The 18,148-nt window shown below is 39.4% G+C and overlaps 4 protein-coding genes across 4 annotated transcripts in view; 3 read left to right on the plus strand and 1 right to left on the minus strand.

Annotated features, from left to right (window-relative positions):
- LOC113681276 (NF-X1-type zinc finger protein NFXL1) overlaps positions 1–18,148 on the minus strand; it is a 33,203-nt gene that overhangs the window by 13,476 nt on the left and 1,579 nt on the right. Inside the window, exon 2 of the mRNA XM_027198356.2 lies at positions 16,841–16,947. Within this exon, the coding sequence (XP_027054157.2) occupies positions 16,841–16,947 (107 nt within the window). The remainder of the gene's footprint in view (positions 1–16,840; positions 16,948–18,148) is intronic.
- On the plus strand, positions 200–5,363 carry LOC149034915 (uncharacterized). The gene is made up of 2 exons (XM_089192833.1): positions 200–427; positions 2,587–5,363. Exon 2 carries the CDS (start codon positions 2,598–2,600, stop codon positions 4,641–4,643), a length of 2,046 nt encoding a protein of 681 aa, XP_089048959.1. The 5' UTR covers positions 200–427; positions 2,587–2,597; the 3' UTR covers positions 4,644–5,363.
- On the plus strand, positions 6,101–11,050 carry LOC113681283 (uncharacterized). Its single transcript, XM_089192831.1, has 2 exons — positions 6,101–6,316; positions 8,014–11,050. Exon 2 carries the CDS (start codon positions 8,025–8,027, stop codon positions 10,101–10,103), a length of 2,079 nt encoding a protein of 692 aa, XP_089048957.1. The 5' UTR covers positions 6,101–6,316; positions 8,014–8,024; the 3' UTR covers positions 10,104–11,050.
- On the plus strand, positions 11,539–16,891 carry LOC149034916 (uncharacterized). Its single transcript, XM_089192832.1, has 2 exons — positions 11,539–11,775; positions 13,476–16,891. Exon 2 carries the CDS (start codon positions 13,487–13,489, stop codon positions 15,545–15,547), a length of 2,061 nt encoding a protein of 686 aa, XP_089048958.1. The 5' UTR covers positions 11,539–11,775; positions 13,476–13,486; the 3' UTR covers positions 15,548–16,891.

Below are 18,148 nucleotides of genomic sequence, written 5' to 3' on the forward strand. Positions count from 1 at the left end.
AGTTTTATATAAGTATGAGTTTAACTCCCCTAAAGAGTTCCTTACAATTTTTTTTTATTTCTTTTCTTACTTCGATTTCTACAGATCCTCACCAGCGCGAAAAAAATAACAGTATTAAAACCAGAAAAGCCATCTCCAACAAGCATAAGATTGGAAATATGCTAATAAGAGATCTGCGCAGGCGCACTCCAATACGGATGAATGAAGTATATCTGAAGCCGATTGTTGTCATGTTAAAAGCAGCTGGCTTGAGTTTCTTTATCAGTCATAGGAACCTGCAGAACGTTAGATAACTTGGAACGAGTATTCAAATTGAAAGTGTTTGAGTGCTTCTTCTGTCTCCTGCAGCCCTCTAACGATCAATCCACGCTGTCATTGTTTATTTCAATGTAAAGTCAACCTCTCTGTGATCCTCCAAAACTCTAAGGTAAGTTATTGATTGTCATTCGCTCTGACGAAGGGCTTTCTTTAGTAACTTACCGCCTTTATTGATTGTTATACTACTCTGACTACTAATTTCCTACTTGAAACAAATACAAGTACTCTGAAAGGATATGGGGTAATTGGCTACGTGTTTTCACATGTAAAGCCGAAATTTGAGTTAGTATTTTCTGATTAAATTTGAAATTATTCGTAATATGGCTTCCAACGGAACAGTATCATCTATTCTGAGCAAAGCTCTTGTTGTAGAAGTAAAAGTCAACTAGAAAACTCTCGAAAATCTCGAGGTGCTATCGGTCTCACAAGAACTGCTATCTCTTGCTTTTCATGAAGCTAAATTTATGTTCTTGGCGAAAACTAAAGCGGACAATCGAGGGAATCAAATACGCTCCTTCCGCCTTAGTTAACTCAAGACTGAAAGCGAAAGTAGAAGTATATTTACCTTCAAACATGTCAGAGTTTGACCAAAGTTATCAGAAAAACATTAAACAGCTTGCTCAAGCGAAAAGGATCAGAAAAACAAGTTCATCCACTCGAAATCTTCGATAAGTAGCAAAGAAAACAAATCTCTTGTTAAGCATCCACTGAATTTGCAATTCAATAACTTTCCCAGAAATGGGAGGCCGAGTGTTTGGTGCCTTTTAAAAATAAAACATATTCCAAGGCAACGCATGGACCACTTTTAATCCATACATTCCACACGGACCGCTTTCTTCGATTAGATTGACAGTAAGAAAACAGTGTGACCACTTTCACTACATTACTCGGCCGAAAAGCAGCGAAACTGGTCGTAGTTTGTAAAACCAATATCCATCAACGTCCATTCTTCATACAAAAAGAAACAAAAGCGTGCTCGACAAAATCAATTAATCCTGGATCAGCGCTAACTGTGGGCTACATCAACATAAACAGCAAACCTTACACTCGACCCACCGCTAGAAAAATGCCAACAATTGGCAAGATCGTTACCGTACTACTTACGATTGTGTTGTGCAGGATAACGTATAATTTAAGTGTCTTCGGTTCTCCTTGGTCCCACGGTTTCGAGTACTATCAGAGTTAGAGGCGCGAGACCAGTTTTGTAAAAAACTTGTCTCGAAAGTAAACCAACTCTATACTACGTACCATGTGATGGAAATAATTTTTTATTACTACATTTTTCATAATTTTATGGAATCATATCGTAACATATATCTTGTCCACTTGGTGGATACTGATATGTTGATAAAGGCAAAATTTTGCTCGCTTTCCATTGTGAGAATTCTCAGAAAAAGAGGAACTATTATTGTGAGACTAAATTCTCGGAAACAAAGTAGGGGGTTCCCCGCTGATTGGTCTAAACTTATCCTATTGTTTTCAAGGTCGTATGATCGTCAGCCTACAGAGCAGGCGTAATTATGGCGAGCGAGAGCTCAGTTTTTTCTTAACGAAAATTATGGCCGCCATCTTAGATTTCAATGGCAGCGGAAAAATGGGGAGAGTGTTTTCGGTTTCCCCTTTCCCCCTGGTTTCGCTTCCCAGTGGTAGGTGCATCGTGCAGAATCTGGTCAATAGAAACGAGTACCTTACTGGCGCTTAATTTCGCGATTTTGGCGAGACAGTATTTCCGAGGTTTTATTTTCGCGATTTTAATGAGTAAATATGAAAAGAAAGCATTAAATTTCGCGATTCATTTATTTCGCACTTCATTTTAATTTTAAAAAAAATGCTGAACTTTTGACGACTGCACGAAAGACCATCTAAGGAGTTTGTACAAATCTGGTGATTCATTCTAGATTCCCAACTCCATGAGTGAAATCTTTGCAAATCAACGTTATTTCAGAGGAGAAGATTCAAAATAAAACTTACCGATTAGACCAGTTCATAATTTGTGTATCTGTCGATACACATTCCGTTTATGATAATATTATTACATTTTAATCCTTTTTTCCTGTGATTTGAAATTTCTATAGTGGATTAAAGTTTGCGTGTTAAATTTCGAGAGGATCTTTATTTCTTTTACAATCGCGAAAAACCAGAAATTAAAGGCCCGCGAAATTAAGAACGAATAAAGTATAAGTATGATAAGGCAGGACCTTGGTATTCTAGTTCCTTTATCACGCTCTATTACATTTCATTACAAATCCGATTCTTTTATAAATTTAGACCGAGGAAGCATGGCCAAAGCATTGATTGGAATCCTTCTTGACGTCTCCGATTCCATGCGTCGTAACGTGGGAAGCGGTATTGATGAAGATGGAGGACCGTGGGCTCGTTCGATATTTAAAGTTATCGATAACCTGATCAAACACGACGTCTCTCCTGATAACTCTGTATTTGCTTTGGCCTTTGGAGCTGAAGGTGGCGACCAACTATTAGATATCTTGACGTGTCTTCTGTCTTCCAAATTTGATCAGAAAGCCACAGATGATCAGGTAGAGAAGATTTTCCGAATACTGGAGGGAGCCGGTGCAAAATATATCCGCAAATGGGCAAGGAGGGAAGTCGTCCAACAAGTGTTAACACATCAAAAGGCTTGCTTAGTTCTGGAAATAGCTGATTTTGAGAAAGATTTTCCTAGAGAATTTGTCCAAAAGTGTCTACCACTACAATGCCGAGACTATCCTAGAGAAACCTCAGAAGCAAAGCTTTTTAGCCCCCTTTTAACAGTGGCCGAACATGTGTACGCAAGTGTGGGGTCGGCTGTACGAGAAGCTACAGAAGACATCCAAGAAACACTGAGAAAGGCCCGACCGTTGTTGCTCAAGTTCAGACCTCTCATCTTCAATGTTAAAAAAGCTTCAGATATATTACATGGTCACATCAATGATGAAAGAGAACTCACTAAAAAAAGGAGCCGAGAATTATTAGAGAAAGTAGAACCCTACATCTACGGCGCGACTCCCTTGTATCAAGCAATCCGTACGGCGACTAAGTGTTTTGAAAAACACGCGTCTACGTTTCAAAGTCACAAAAAGCTGTTGTTTGTCTTATCAGACGGTGATCCCACGGATGGAGGAGAGAACGATTCGGCGGCAATAGAGAAAGTGGCCACAAGATTAGAGAACGCAGGTGTGACCGTAGTAGGCTGCTTTGTCACTCAATCCAAAACGATTCAGCCCAGACAAATGTTCAGTAAGATGAACACAAACTGGGACTCAGGTTCAAAGTTCCTATTCTCACTGAGCTCAACAATAACCACGCAGTCGATACCGCGCACCATGTTTGTTAAACGTGATTGGTCCATTGACTTTGAAAACAATGAAACACGTTTGTTCATGCAGGTCAATCATCCTGACCACTTGCGAGACGCTTGTGACCTCGCTCGAAACGTCGTCTGTTCTCAGGAAGCGTTATCCGATTTGCTTGCTGACGTCGACCTCGATGTCTACATAAACCAGTCAGTAAGAGATTATGAAGCACAAGAAAAGCAAGAAGGACACACCTGCTATGCACATGCATCTGCTACAGTGCTTCATTTGACCATGAAGCGAATTCATGGTCGCCGAGGCAAAATCCCAACTTTTGACGAATTGAAAGATGAAATGATCGGCCATTTTGGAAAAGAAGCCTCCAGTATCACAACAGCACTGAAAAAAATGTGCAGGAAGTACCATTTGCGTTACAAGTCAGTTGACCTCAAGGGTGCCATGGAAGCAGTCGCTTCAAGCCGACCTGTGGTTGCAACATTTAAGCTTACCCGCAAAGAGTGGGATAGGCTTAAAGAGTTCTTTATAACTAACGGCAAAGGTATTTTGACAAAGAAGGAGATCGATATAACAGCCCGTCCATCAAATCCCAAAAGGTTTGGCCACGCAGTAGTATTAACCAGTTTCAACAGTGAATATTTGCGACTGTTGGATTCCAGGGGATCTGACTGGGCAGACAACGGCTTCATTAAAGTGCAGAACGCAGATGTTCTTGGATTTAAGTTCTATGATGTCTACTGGGAAATTGAAGATCTGAACGAAAAAGAAAAGACCTCTTTCAAGCAACTTGGATCCAAGCGTGCCAAATGGCTAATGGAAACTTTGCCGAGTCTTCAGCGAGATGATCACACCGTGAAATGTCCCAGATGCCGAGTGGATTCACCAATCAAGGATTTCACTGGAAATTTGCTGCAAGCAAAGTGTCCTAAATGCAAAAAAGCATTTGTACTAAAGGATGTCTCCGAAGGGAACATTTTGGCTCTCAATATATATCTCACTTCCTTAGGCACATAAGTTTGCAGCCTTTATGCATCTCACGCTGATTCAAGACTATTTAGACAGCCTAGCACGAGGAGAGGATCTCCTCCATAGCACAAATAGGTACATTCAAGTAACGAATCAAAAGTAGCCGACATCTTAGCTGATTAACGAGGGGTGTCCCAAAGAAAGAAGTTTTAGCACGAACCGAGGAATCAGGTCTTAACTTCAGATTTCGCAGAAATTTATGAATAGCTCTTGAAAACTACAAATATCAATATAGGCTAAAAAGCATATGATTAAGGGTAATTAGAAAAAGAGGTTAGTTTTAGCGGAATAAGATTCCCAAGGACGCTTTACCAAAGGATGAAGACATCTTGTAATGAACACCATGCTCAATTTAGTTTCAATCTGGATAAAAATTTCAATGTTTAAAATTTTTTGCGCAATGATTACGTCAATTCTTGTCAGAAAAATTCTGCAATTCACCATTTAAATAATACATTAAAACTTTCCATTTGTTCTTACACTGTAGGTACAACTATGGAATATACTATACACTGTAGGTATAACTTTTATACCGGTTTTAGATAACGGAAAGGCCGGTTTAGACGTGAGCGGGACAGCCTGATTCCAATAATTTAAATGAGACTGTTAACTTTTCAATAAACACGTAATGTACCGACTTAGGTTTACGAGAGTTGAGTATTAAGTACTAAAGCTACTCGAAATATAATTCTTAAGAATTTAGCGAAATTTCGGAAGCAGTTGGCTGAGCCAGATTCCTAGAATGTCAATCTATACCGGAATGACAAGTTAATTGCCTTTTCATCGTCTATGTTCGATATTCGTCACCATAGTTACCGCATGATTTTGTTTTCTTTTTAAGAGAACATTAGTGTCAAATATCCCAAGGCGAACCTTCGCTGACATTATTAGCTACTAGGAGAAGCAAAATTAGCAAATCGCTTATTCGAGCACAAATGTTGTTGGCTTGGTTTTTCTTTAAGATTTTCTTGAACCTACTACTAAAACTAAAAGATATCTAACTGAACGTAATTGGAAAGATAGGTTTCCAAATTACAGCTGAAATTTATTTTTTGGATCCTATGGCGCGAATCACATCGTTGAAGCCCTGAGGGCTGCGTCATTCCTAGAAAATAAATTCAATTTCGTTAACACATCAGAAATAATTTATACAAAGGACAGTGCTTTAGGTCCGTCCCTCTAGCGCCAACTGTTCCATTTTTCTTGTTGTTATGTAAAAGTCTATGAACGCTATTTTCTTGGCAAGTTTTATACAAGGACGAGTTTAACTCCCGTAAAGAGTTCCTTACGATTTTTCTTTATTTCTTGTCTTACTTCGATTTCTACAGATCCTCACCGGCGCGAAAAAAATAGCAGTATAAAAACCAGAAAAGCCATCTCAAACAAGCATAAGATTGAAAAATAAAATAATAATGCTAATAATACCTGCGCAGGTGCACTCCAATACGGATGAATGACGTATATTTGAAAAGCTGATTGTTGTCATGTTACAAGCAGTTGGCTTGAGTTTCTTTATCAGTCAAAGGAACTTGCAGAACGTTAGATAACTTGGAACGAGTACTCAAATTAAAAGTGTTTGAGTGCAGCCCTCTAACGACTAATCCACGCTGTCATTGTTTTCATATGCAGTCCACCTTTCTGTAATCTTCCAAAACTCAAAGGTAAGCCATTAATTGTTATTCGCTCAGACGAAGAGCTTTCTTCAGTAACTTACCCCTTTATTGATTGTTATACTACTCTGACTACTAATTTCTTCCTTCAAACAAATACAATTACTCTGAAAGGATATGGGGTTATTGGCTACGTGTTTTAACATATAAAACCGAAATTTGAGTTGGTTTGTTTTGTGTGAAATGTGGCGTTTAATGGAATAGTTCCATTTATTCTAAGAAAAATTCGCTTTGTAGAAGTCGTCGAGAAAACTCGAAAATCTTAAAGTGTTATCGGTCTCACAAGAACTGCTACCGCTTGCTTTTCACAAAGCTAAATTTATGTCCTTGGCGAAAACTATAGCAGACAATCGAGGGAATCAAATAAGCTTTGCTCAACTTCCGCCTAAGTTAACCTAACCCTGAAAGCGAAAGCAGAAGTATATTTACCTTCAAACATGCCAGAGTCCGACAAAAGGCTATCAGAAAAACATCAAACAGCTTGCTCAAGCGAAAAGGATCATAAAAACAAGTTCTTCCAGTCGAAATCTTCGATAAGTAGCAAAGGAATCAAACAAAAGTAAAAATTATGAATCTCTTGCTAAGCATCCACCAAATTTGCAATAATTTTCCCAGAAATGGACGTACGAGCGTTTGGTGCCTTCTACGAATAAAACATATTCCAAAACAACACATCGACCACTGTTAATCCATACGGACCGCTTTCTTCGGTTAGATTGACAAGAAGAATACAGTGTGGCCACTTTGAATACATCACTCGGCCAAAAAGGAGCGAAACTGGTCGGGGTTTGTAAACCAATTTCCATTATCTATCGCGTTCCAGCCGCGATACGGAGTATTCAGGAAAAATCGAATACGCTTTAGTGCACTTCCGTATTGATAGAAGTCAAATTCAAATATAGACCTTAAAAGCGAAAGAATCTTTACTTCTAACATGCTTTTGTCTGACGAGCGGTTCTTGAACAGCGCAACTCAGATTTGTAGGCCAAAAGGCACCAGAAAAGGAAATTATAGAGTGTGAATACATTCAAATGATGTCCATAGCGTACTTTGAGAATCTTCAGCACGACCCGATGAAAAAAGGATTCAATCCACTTCCCAAGTCTTTGGAAGGGAGCTGATGGTAATAATACAGGCTAAAACATAAATTCATGCAGACATAGCTGGTGACTCGTCAAATGATTACATTTCCTCAACTACCCGACCTCCAGTACTAAGAAAACCATCCGCTTTGAAACGCAGGGGATTGATTTTTAGCGAACAAAAGGCTAGTATAGAAAATCTTGAGGTGCTATCGGTCTAGCAAGAACTGCTATCGCTTGCTTTTCATGAATCTAGATTTATTTTCTGTGTGAATTTTATCTTTCCGCAGTTAAAGTAATGGCCATTCGTAACTTATATCTGCTGGGCCTTCTGAGAAATTTGTTTCATTTGCAATTTAATTATATTCCCGGAAAAAAGGCGATCAGGTGTTTCATACATTCTATGAACCCAGCTGATTGAAACCAAGTTTCAATAATAATATTTAATAATAGAATATTTCCAAGTTCGATTCTAAGTAATCTCATGCTAAATCTCCACGAAGTTGGTCAATAATCACGTGATAGTATAATCAATGCGAAAGTTTAGTTCACTGGTATTTTAGTAAACCAGTATGTCAAGGCCAATTTTTATAATTATAATTGCAGACAAAGGAAACATGCCCGCATTAATTGGAATCCTACTTGATGTCTCCGGATCCATGGAGCGTAGCATTGGAAGTGGTATTAATGAAGATGGAGAACCGTGGGCTCGTTCGATCTTTGAGGTCATTGACAACCTTATTAAATACGATGTTTCCACTGACAACCACGTTTTTGCTGTTGGCTTCGGGGCTAAAGAAGGTGAGAAAATATTCGACATCCTAGGAACCCTTCAACGTATTCACCTTCATAACCAAGCTTTCGAAAGAAATGACGAGCCCGTCACACCCAGCCACTTAAACGAAATTTTTCAAATACTGGAGAAGGCCGGTGCCCGTTACATCCGCAAATGGGCAGACGTGGAAGTCGCCAGAAAAGTAGTACCGGATTACACAGCTGATTTGTTACTAAGAAAATGCAAGTCTGATCAGTCATTTGCACGTAAATTCGTCATGGAGTTTCTACCACCAGCTTGCCGCGATTGGCATACAGAGGATCATCCACTTCTGGGCCTCGTGGAAACAGTGGCTACTTCTGCCGTGACGACGTTTAAAAGGGCTACAACAGAAGACGTCAAAGATGTAATTGACAAGGCTGCACCACATTTGATGAAGAAAAGTGTAGGAGAAGATTCCATTTTCGATGTGCGCAAAGCCTCAAATATTTTACATGGATGTTTCGATAAGGAAGAACTCTCAAAGGAAAGGAGTCGAGAATTATTACGAAGAATCGAGCCCTACATCTACGGTGGAACGCCTTTGTATGAGTCAATTCGAAGGGCCACAGTACTTATGAGAACCAATGAGGTTTCATGTCATAAAAAGGTCCTATTTGTTCTTTCAGACGGAGAGCCTGGAGACGGAGCTATTGATGATTTAGTGAAAAGAAACGAAGCCGTCTCAAAATTGACGGATGCCGAGGTGAACGTAGTGGGCTGCTTTGTCACTGACTCCACAACGATTGAGCCCAGACGACTGTACAGTGAGATGAAACCTGACTGGCAAAAGGGTCCACAGTTCCTGTTCTCACTGAGCTCAATATTAACCACGCAGTCGATACCACGCACCATGTTTGTTAAACGTGATTGGTCCATTGAGGTAAAAAACAATGAAACACGTTTGTTCCTGCAGGTCAATCATCCCGACCACCTGCGAGACGCTTGCGACCTGGCTCGAGATGTCGTCTGTTCTCAAGAGGTGCTGTCCGATTTGCTTGCAGACGTCGACCTCGATGTGTACATAAACCAGTCAGTAAGAGATTATGAAGCACAAGAAAAGCAAGAAGGACATACCTGCTTTGCACATGCATCTGCTACAGTGCTTCATTTGACTATGAAGCGAATTTATGGTGGCCACTACGGTACTCGATGGTACTTCTTTCAACAGCCCATTCCAACTTTCAAAGAATTAAAAGATGAAATGATCGGCAAGTTTGGGAAAGAAGCCTACAGTATCACAAAAGCACTGGATGAAATGTGCAAGAATTACCACTTGCGTTACAAGCGAGTTGACGTCAAAGGTGCCATGGAAGCAGTCGCTTCAAGCCGACCAGTGATTGCAACATTTAAGCTTACCCGCAAAGAGTGGGATAGGTTTAAAGAGTTCTTCATAACTAACGGCAAAGGTATTTTGACAAAGAAAGAGATCGATATAACAGCCCGTCCATCAAATCCCAAAAGGTTTGGCCACGCAGTAGTATTAACCAGTTTCAACAGCGAATATTTGAGACTGTTGGATTCCAGGGGATCCGACTGGGCGGACAACGGCTTCATTAAAGTGCAGAACGCAGATGTTCTTGGATTTCAGTTTTATGATGTCTACTGGGAAATTGAAGATCTGAACGAAAAAGAAAAGACCTCTTTCAAGGAACTTGGATCCAAGCGTGCCAAATGGCTAATGGAAACTTTGCCGAGTCTTCAGCGAGATGATTACACTGTGAAATGTCCCATATGCCGAGTGGATTCACCTGTTAAGGATTTCACTGGAAATTTGCTGCAAGCAAAGTGTTCTAAATGCAAAAAAGCATTTGAACTAAAAGATGTCCCCAAAGGGAACATTTTGGCTCTCAATATATATCTTATTTCCTTAAGCAAATAACTTTTAAGTCCTTATATATCTCACGCTAATTCAAGAGTATTTAGACATCTTAGCACGAGGAGAGGATCTCCTCCATGGCACAAATAGGTATATTCAAGTAACGAATCAAAAGTAGCCGACATCTTAGCTGATTGACGAGGGGTGTCCTAAAGAAAGAAGTTTTAGCCCGAACCGAGGAATCAGGTCTTAACTTCAGATTTCGCAGAAATTTATGAATAGTTCTTGAAAACTACAAATATCAATATAGGCTAAAAAGCATGTGATTAAGGGTAATTAGAAAAAGAGGTTAGTTTTTGCAGAATGAGATACCCAAGGACGCTTTACCAAATGATGAAGACATCTTGTAATGAAAACCATGCTCAATTTAGTTTCAATCTAGGTGAAAATTTCAATCGTTGAAATTTTTGCGCAATGATTACGTCAATTCTTGTGTGAAAAATTCTACAATTCACCATTCAAATATTACATTAAAACTTTTCATTTGTTCTTACACTGTAGGTACAACTATGGAATATACTATACACTGTAGGTATAACTTTTATACCGGTTTTAGATAACGGAAAGGCCGGTTTAGACGTGAGCGGGACAGCCCGATTCCAATAATTTAAATGAGACTGTTAACTTTTCAATAAACACGTAATGTACCGACTTAAGTTTACGAGAGTTGAGTATTAGGTACTAAAGCTACTCGAAATATAATTCTTAGGAATTTAGCGAAATTTCAGAAGCAGTTAACTGAGCCAGATTCCTAGAATGTCAATCTATACCGGAATGACAAGTTGATTGCCTTTTCATCGTCTCTGTTTGATGTTCGTCACCATAGTTACCGCATGATTTTGTTTTCTTTTTAAGAGAACATTAGTGTCAAATATCCCAAGGCGAACCTTCGCTGACATTATTAGCTACTAGGAGAAGCAAAATTAGCAAATCACTTATTCGAGGACAAATGTTGTTGGCCTGGTTTTTTCTTTAAGATTTTCTTTAACCTACTACTAAAACTAAAAGATATCTAACTGAACGTAATTGGAAAGATAGGTTTCCAAATTAAAGCTGAAACTTATTTTTTGGATCCTATGGCGCGAATCACATCGTTGAAGCCCTGAGGGCTGCGTCATTCCTAGAAAATAAATTCAATTTAGTTAACAAATCAGAAATAATTAGCTTTAGGTCCGTCCCCCTGACGCCAACTGTTCCGTTTTTCTTGTTGTTATGTAAAAGAATATGAACGCTATTTTCTTGGCAAGTTTCATACAAGTATGAATTTAACTCCCGTAAAGAGTTCCTTACAATTTTTTTTTATTTCTTGTCTTACTTCGATTCCTACAGATCCTCACCAGCGCGAAAAAAATAACAGTATTAAAACCAGAAAAGTCATCTCGAACATTCTTAAGACTGGAAAATATGCTAATAAGAGAACTGTGGGGGCGTATTCCAATACGGTTGAATGAAGTATATCTGACAAGCCCATTGTTGTCATGTTACAAGCAGTTGGCTTGAGTTTCTTTATCAGTCATAGGAACTTACAGAACGTTAGATAACTTGGAACGAGTATTCAAATTGAAAGTGTTTGAGTGCTTCTTCTGTCTCCTGTAGCCCTCCAACGACCAATCCACGCTGTCATTGTTTGTTTTCATATACAGTCTACCTCTCTGTAATCTTTCAAAACTCTAAGGTAAGCCATTAATTGTTATTCGCTCAGACGGAGAGCTTTCTTCAGTAACTTACCCCTTTATTGACTGTTATACTACTCTGACTACTAATTTCTTCCTTCAAACAAATACAATTACCCTGAAAGGATATGGGGTTATTGGCTACGTGTTTTAACATATAAAACCGGAATTTGAGTTGGTTTGTTTTGTGTGAAATGTGGCGTGTAATGGAATAGTTCCATTTACTCTAAGAAACATTCGCTTTTTAGAAGTCGTCGACAAAACTCGAAAATCTCAAGGTGTTATCGGTCTCACAAGAACTGCTACCGCTTGCTTCCATAAAGCCAAATTTATGTTCTTGGCGAAAACTACAGCCGACAATTGAGGGAATCAAACACGCTTTGGTCTACTTCCGCCTAAGTTAACCCAACCCTGAAAGCGAAAGCAGAAGTATATTTACCTTCAAACATGCCAGAGTCCGACAAAAGGTTATCAGAAAAACATCAAGCAGCTTGCTAAAGCGAAAAGGATCATAAAAACAAGTTCTTCCAGTCGAAATCTTCGATAAGTAGCAGAGAAATCAAACAAAAGTAGAAATTATGAATCTCTTGCTAAGCATCCACCAAATTTGCAATAATTTCCCTAGAAATGGACATACGCGCCTTTCGTGCCTTCTACGAATAAAACATATTCCAAAACAACACATCGACCACTGTTAATCCATACGGACCGCTTTCTTCGGTTAGATTGACAAGATTACAGTGTGACCACTTTGACTACATCACTCGGCCGAAAAGCAGCGAAACTGGTCGAAGTCCATTATATGTCGCGTTCTGGTCGAGATACGGAGTATTAAGGGAAATCGAATACGCTTTAGTGCGCTTCTATATTGATAGAAGTCAAATTCAAATGTAGACCTCAAAAGCGAAAGAATCCTAACTCCTAACGTGCTCTTGTCTGACGAGCGGTTCTTGAACCGCACAACTCAGATTTCTAGGCCAAAAGGCATCAGAGAAGGAAATTATAGAGTGTGAATACATTAAAATGATGTCAATAGCGTACTTTGAGAATCGTCGGCACGACATCTTTAACACGACCCGATGAAAAAAGGATTCAATCCACTTCCCAAGTCTTTGGAAGGGAGCTGATAGTAGTAATACAGGCTAAACATAAATTCATGCAGACATAGCTAGTGACTCGTCAAATGATTACATTTCCTCAGCAACCCGACCTCTAGTGCTGAGAAAACCATCCGCTTTGAAACGCAGGGGATTGATTTTTAGCGAGCAAAAGGCTAGTATAGAAAACCTCGAGGTGCTATCGGTCTTACAAGAACTGCTATTGCTTCCTTTTCATGAAGTTTGATTTATGCTTTGTGTGAATTTTATCTTTCCGCAGTTAACTGTGGTTTTGTACAATGACTATTACTAACATGGAAAAAGGAAAAATATTGATCTACCGTCCCCTATAATAGAATACTAAACAGACACAAATCCTGATAAACAGTTTGTGAAAAAGACAGGGCGCCAGAATTCGTGAAGTCGCTTATATAGTTACAATTAAAGATAAAAAATATTTCTAAGTTCGATTCTAAGCAATCTCATGCTAAATCTCCACGAGGTTGGTCAATAATCGCGTGATAGTGTAATCAATGCGAAAGTTTAGTTCACTGGTATTTTAGTAAACCAGTATGTCAAGCTGTTTTTTATAATTATAATTGCAGACAAAGGAAACATGCCCGCATTAATTGGAATCCTACTTGATGTCTCCGGATCCATGGAGCGTAACATTGAAAGTGGTATTGATGAAGACGGAGAACCGTGGGCTCGTTCGATCTTTGAGGTCATTGACAACCTTATCAAATACGATGTTTCCACTGACAACAACGTTTTTGCTGTTGGCTTCGGGGCTAACGAAGGTGAGCAAATATTCGACATCCTGGGAACCCTTGAACGTATTCACCTTCATAACCAAGCTTTCGATAGAAATGACAAGCCCGTCACACGCGGCCACTTAAATGAAATTTTTAAAATACTGGAGAAGGCCGGGGCCCGTTACATCCGCAAATGGTTAGACGTGGAAGTCGCCAGAAGCGTAATACCGGATTACACAGCTGATTTATTACTAAGAAAATGTCAGTCTGACCAGTCATTTGCACGTAAATTCGTCATGGAGTTTCTACCACCAGCTTGCCGTGATTGGCATACAGAGGATAATCCACTTCTAGGCCTCGTAGAAACAGTAGCTACCTCTGTCGTGACGACGTTTAAAAGAGCTACAACAGAAGACGTCAAAGATGTAATTGACAAGGCTACACCACATTTGATGAAGAGAAGTGTAGGAGAAGATTCCATTTTCAATGTGCGCAAAGCCTCAGATATTTTACATGGATGTTTCGATGAAGAGGAACTCTCAAAGGAAAGGAGTCGAGAATTATTACGAAGAATCGAGCCCTACATCTACGGTGGAACGCCTTTGTATGAGTCAATTGAAAGGGCCACAAACCTTATGAGAACCAGTAAGGTTTCAAGTCATGAAAAGGTCCTATTTGTCCTATCAGACGGAATGCCTGGAGACGGAGCTATTGATGATCACTGGAGAAAATCAGAAGCCGTCTCAGGATTTAAGGATGCCGAGGTGAACGTAGTGAGCTGCTTTGTCACTGACTCCACAACGATTGAGCCCAGACGACTGTACAGTGAGATGAAACCTGACTGGCATGAGGGTGCACAGTTCCTGTTCTCACTGAGCTCAATATTAACCACGCAGTCGATACCACGCACCATGTTTGTTAAACGTGATTGGTCCATTGAAGTTAAAAACAATGAAACACGTTTGTTCCTGCAGGTCAATCATCCCGACCACCTGCGAGACGCTTGCGACCTGGCTCGAGATGTCGTCTGTTCTCAAGAGGTGTTGTCCGATTTGCTTGCAGACGTCGACCTCGATGACTACATAAACCAGTCAGTAAGAGATTATGAAGCACAAGAAAAGCAAGAAGGACACACCTGCTATGCACATGCATCTGCTACAGTGCTTCATTTGACTATGAACCGAATTTATGGTGGCCACTACCAACAACAGCCCATTCCAACTTTCAAAGAATTAAAAGATGAAATGATCGGCAAATTTGGGGAAAAAGCCTACAGTATCACAAAAGCACTGGGTGAAATGTGCAAGAATTACAACTTGCGTTACAAGCGAGTTGACGTCAAAGGTGCCATGGAAGCAGTCGCTTCAAGCCGACCAGTGATTGCAACATTTAAGCTTACCCGCAAAGAGTGGGATAGGTTTAAAGAGTTCTTCATAACTAACGGCAAAGGTATTTTGACAAAGAAAGAGATCGATATAACAGCCCGTCCATCAAATCCCAAAAGGTTTGGCCACGCAGTCGTATTAACCAGTTTCAACAGCAAATATTTGCGACTGTTGGATTCCGGGGGACCCGACTGGGCAGACAACGGCTTCATTAAAGTGCAGAACGCAGATGTTCTTGGATTTAAGTTTTATGATGTTTACTGGGAAATTGAAGATCTGAACAAAGAAGAAAAGACCTCTTTCAAGGAACTTGGATCCAAGCGTGCCAAATGGCTAATGGAAACTTTGCCGAGTCTTCAGCGAGATGATTACACCATGAAATGTCCCAGATGCCAAGTGGATTCACCGGTCAAGGATTTCACTGGGAACTTGCTACAAGCAAAGTGTCTTAAATGCAAAAAAGCATTTAAACTAAATGAGGTCTCCGAAGGGAACATTTTGGCTCTCAATATATATCTTACTTCCTTAAACAAATAAGTTTTAAGCCTTTATGTATCTCACGCGGATTCAAGAATATTTAGACAGCCTTGCAGGATCTTCTCCAGGGCACAAATATGTACATTCAAGTACCGCATCAAAAGTAGCCGAGATTTTAGCTTATTGACAAGTGTTGTCCTTAAGAAAGGAGCACGAACCGAGGAATCAGGCCCTAACTTCGGATTTCGCAGAAATTTATGAATGGTTGTCGCTTTCTTTCAATAACTATGCATTAATAACTTCTTAAAGACTAAAAAGCATATGTTTTAGGGTAATTAGAAAACGAGGTTAATTTTTGCAGAATGAGATTCCCAAGGACGCTTTACTAAACGATGAAGACATCTCTTAATCAACAAAATTCTCAATTTTGCTTCGATCTGGGTGAAAATTTCAATTGCGTCAATTCTTCTGAGAAGAAATTCTACGATTCACCATTCAAATATTACATTTAAAATATTCCATTTGTTCTTACACTATAGGTACAACTATGGTTTATACTTTGCACTATAGGTATAACTTATACCGGCTATAGATAAAAGGCCGGGTTAGACGCAAGTAGGACAGCCTGATTCCAATAATTTAAATGAGACTGTTTACATCCAAAAAACACGTAATGCACCGACTGCAGCTGATTTTGTAGGAAACATTATAGTAAACATAAGGCAAGGCTAGAGAAACAACCCCAGCTCATTTAGGAGGGAGTCTCTACAAACATTAATTTGGCAGCTTTATCTAAGGAGAAAAGATATTTCAGCAAGCCATCCAAAGCTGGAATATTTAAAATTTATTGCTCAGAGAAATGAAACAATTTTTTAGGAAGATTCAAAATTCCTATAAGTCCTCTTGCCTTGTCTAGAACCAATTGCAAAGGCCAATTCTATTTTTCTTTTCTTGTGAGAGCATCAGTAGCAGTCTATTTAACCATTAACGAAAGTGTGTTATTCAAGGAAATTCAAGAGTGAATGGGACAGAATTTGACAACACTAGCCTAGGATTTGTGTTCACGTTGAAGCTAGACATAGAACCAAAAGGTTTTTTTATCCCAGGGGATACCACATTGCCAATGCACATGTGAATTGTTGAATTGTCAACCATCTACTTCAAGCAGTGAGGCACCTTCTCCCTGGCTTTTGAGAACCCTAACAGCTTTATCTTGAAAGAACACTGCATAATCTTGTCTAATTTGGATGGGAAAGGATTATGAAATTGAACCTTGGGAATTTAAGGGTTAAATAGCAGAATTCAGTAAGAATACATGATAGAAGATATATATTATATTCAACTTATACTCACAGCATCAACATGTTTGATGGAGGCAATGCATATTAAACACACAGTTGAGCCAGGTTTGCAGGAATCAATCAAGTACTGGGCAGTTTTGCCCAAGTCTGCCTCATTATCTACAAGGAAGAAATACAGCATATTCCCTGATAAGTAGGGACAAAACCCTGTAAATGAACACAAATAATCCCCTTATCTTAGCTGAATTAGTTTCACCAAGAAAAACTCTATCATGGATCACTGGTTTGCTAAGATCTTGGGAAATAAGAACTAACCAAAGTTTGGAGCCTAACTGTCATGTTTACCAAACAAAAACATTTGCGCTCAAGTTTAACAGCAGAATCAGTTGAAAAGCCTTTTGATAACATTCATGGAGCTGGCAAAATTGGCTCAGGAGTGACTTAGCCTGTCCACGCAATACCATTACTCATCTTCATCAATAGTCCAGGGGCAAATGTACATAATTCAAGTCCCATGGGAATTTCTTGCTGAAAGCAAGCCACTGCACTAGAAAAACAGACATTTAATTTAGCACTTCCCTTCCATTCTCTACCCCTTCCCCCTACATTCTCTTTTCATTCCTTGAAACATAACAAAGTGGCTGATTGAATAAGTAAGGTTATCTTGTAGTCTGGTAGTGTTTGTACTCCTGTGGGAATTTCTTGCTGAAAGCATGCCACAAAAAAGTCATGTTTCCACTCTTGCAACCTATTCACAACACTTTTTAGAGGATGTTTTAGAAATGCCCCTGTAGACTCTGCATGAAAATGAGGCTACTACATAAAACATCTCATATTTTTGTTCATTTTAGGCAAAATAGAACCAAAGATATAAATCTATGTTCTTGTTGATGTCTTAAATACACATTTAGTAACTGTAAGTGGAAATAATTATTAAGGATAATATTTCTGAGAAGAAAACTAGTTGTTGCACTCCAGAGAGCCACAGGCATTCAAGATTTAATCTTAAGTAAATTTTTTAGTGACTTGGGACTTGCAGTGTCCTTTTGCAAAACCTAACCATTCAAAACATCAGAATCATGCTCATCACCATCTTCTTCCTCATCACTCTCATTATCATCACTAACACTGTCGTCTTCATCATAACGCACCTTTTCACATTTCTGTTTTGGGGAGATAAAGTTGACACACAAATTTCTTGATTGAAGCCATCATCTCAACTCTGGGAATCACACCTGCACCTCCAAGCTCAGGAAGACCAATAATGATTTCAGTTTTCATGAAAGCTTTCCAGTCTTGTCTGCTCCACTTTAAGCTGGGAGGGGGGGGGGGGTGGCTGCCATTTCAGGGCCTATTGCAC

Source organism: Pocillopora damicornis, chromosome 13 (assembly GCF_964200805.1).
Source record: "Pocillopora damicornis chromosome 13, jaPocDami1.2, whole genome shotgun sequence".
NCBI classification, from domain to species: domain Eukaryota; kingdom Metazoa; phylum Cnidaria; class Anthozoa; order Scleractinia; family Pocilloporidae; genus Pocillopora; species Pocillopora damicornis.

Bases quoted from the DNA above. Each gene is read 5' to 3' on its own strand.
- LOC113681283 (XM_089192831.1), top strand. From the start codon at position 8,025: ATGCCCGCATTAATTGGAATCCTACTTGATGTCTCCGGATCCATGGAG.
- LOC149034916 (XM_089192832.1), top strand. From the start codon at position 13,487: ATGCCCGCATTAATTGGAATCCTACTTGATGTCTCCGGATCCATGGAG.
- LOC149034915 (XM_089192833.1), top strand. From the start codon at position 2,598: ATGGCCAAAGCATTGATTGGAATCCTTCTTGACGTCTCCGATTCCATG.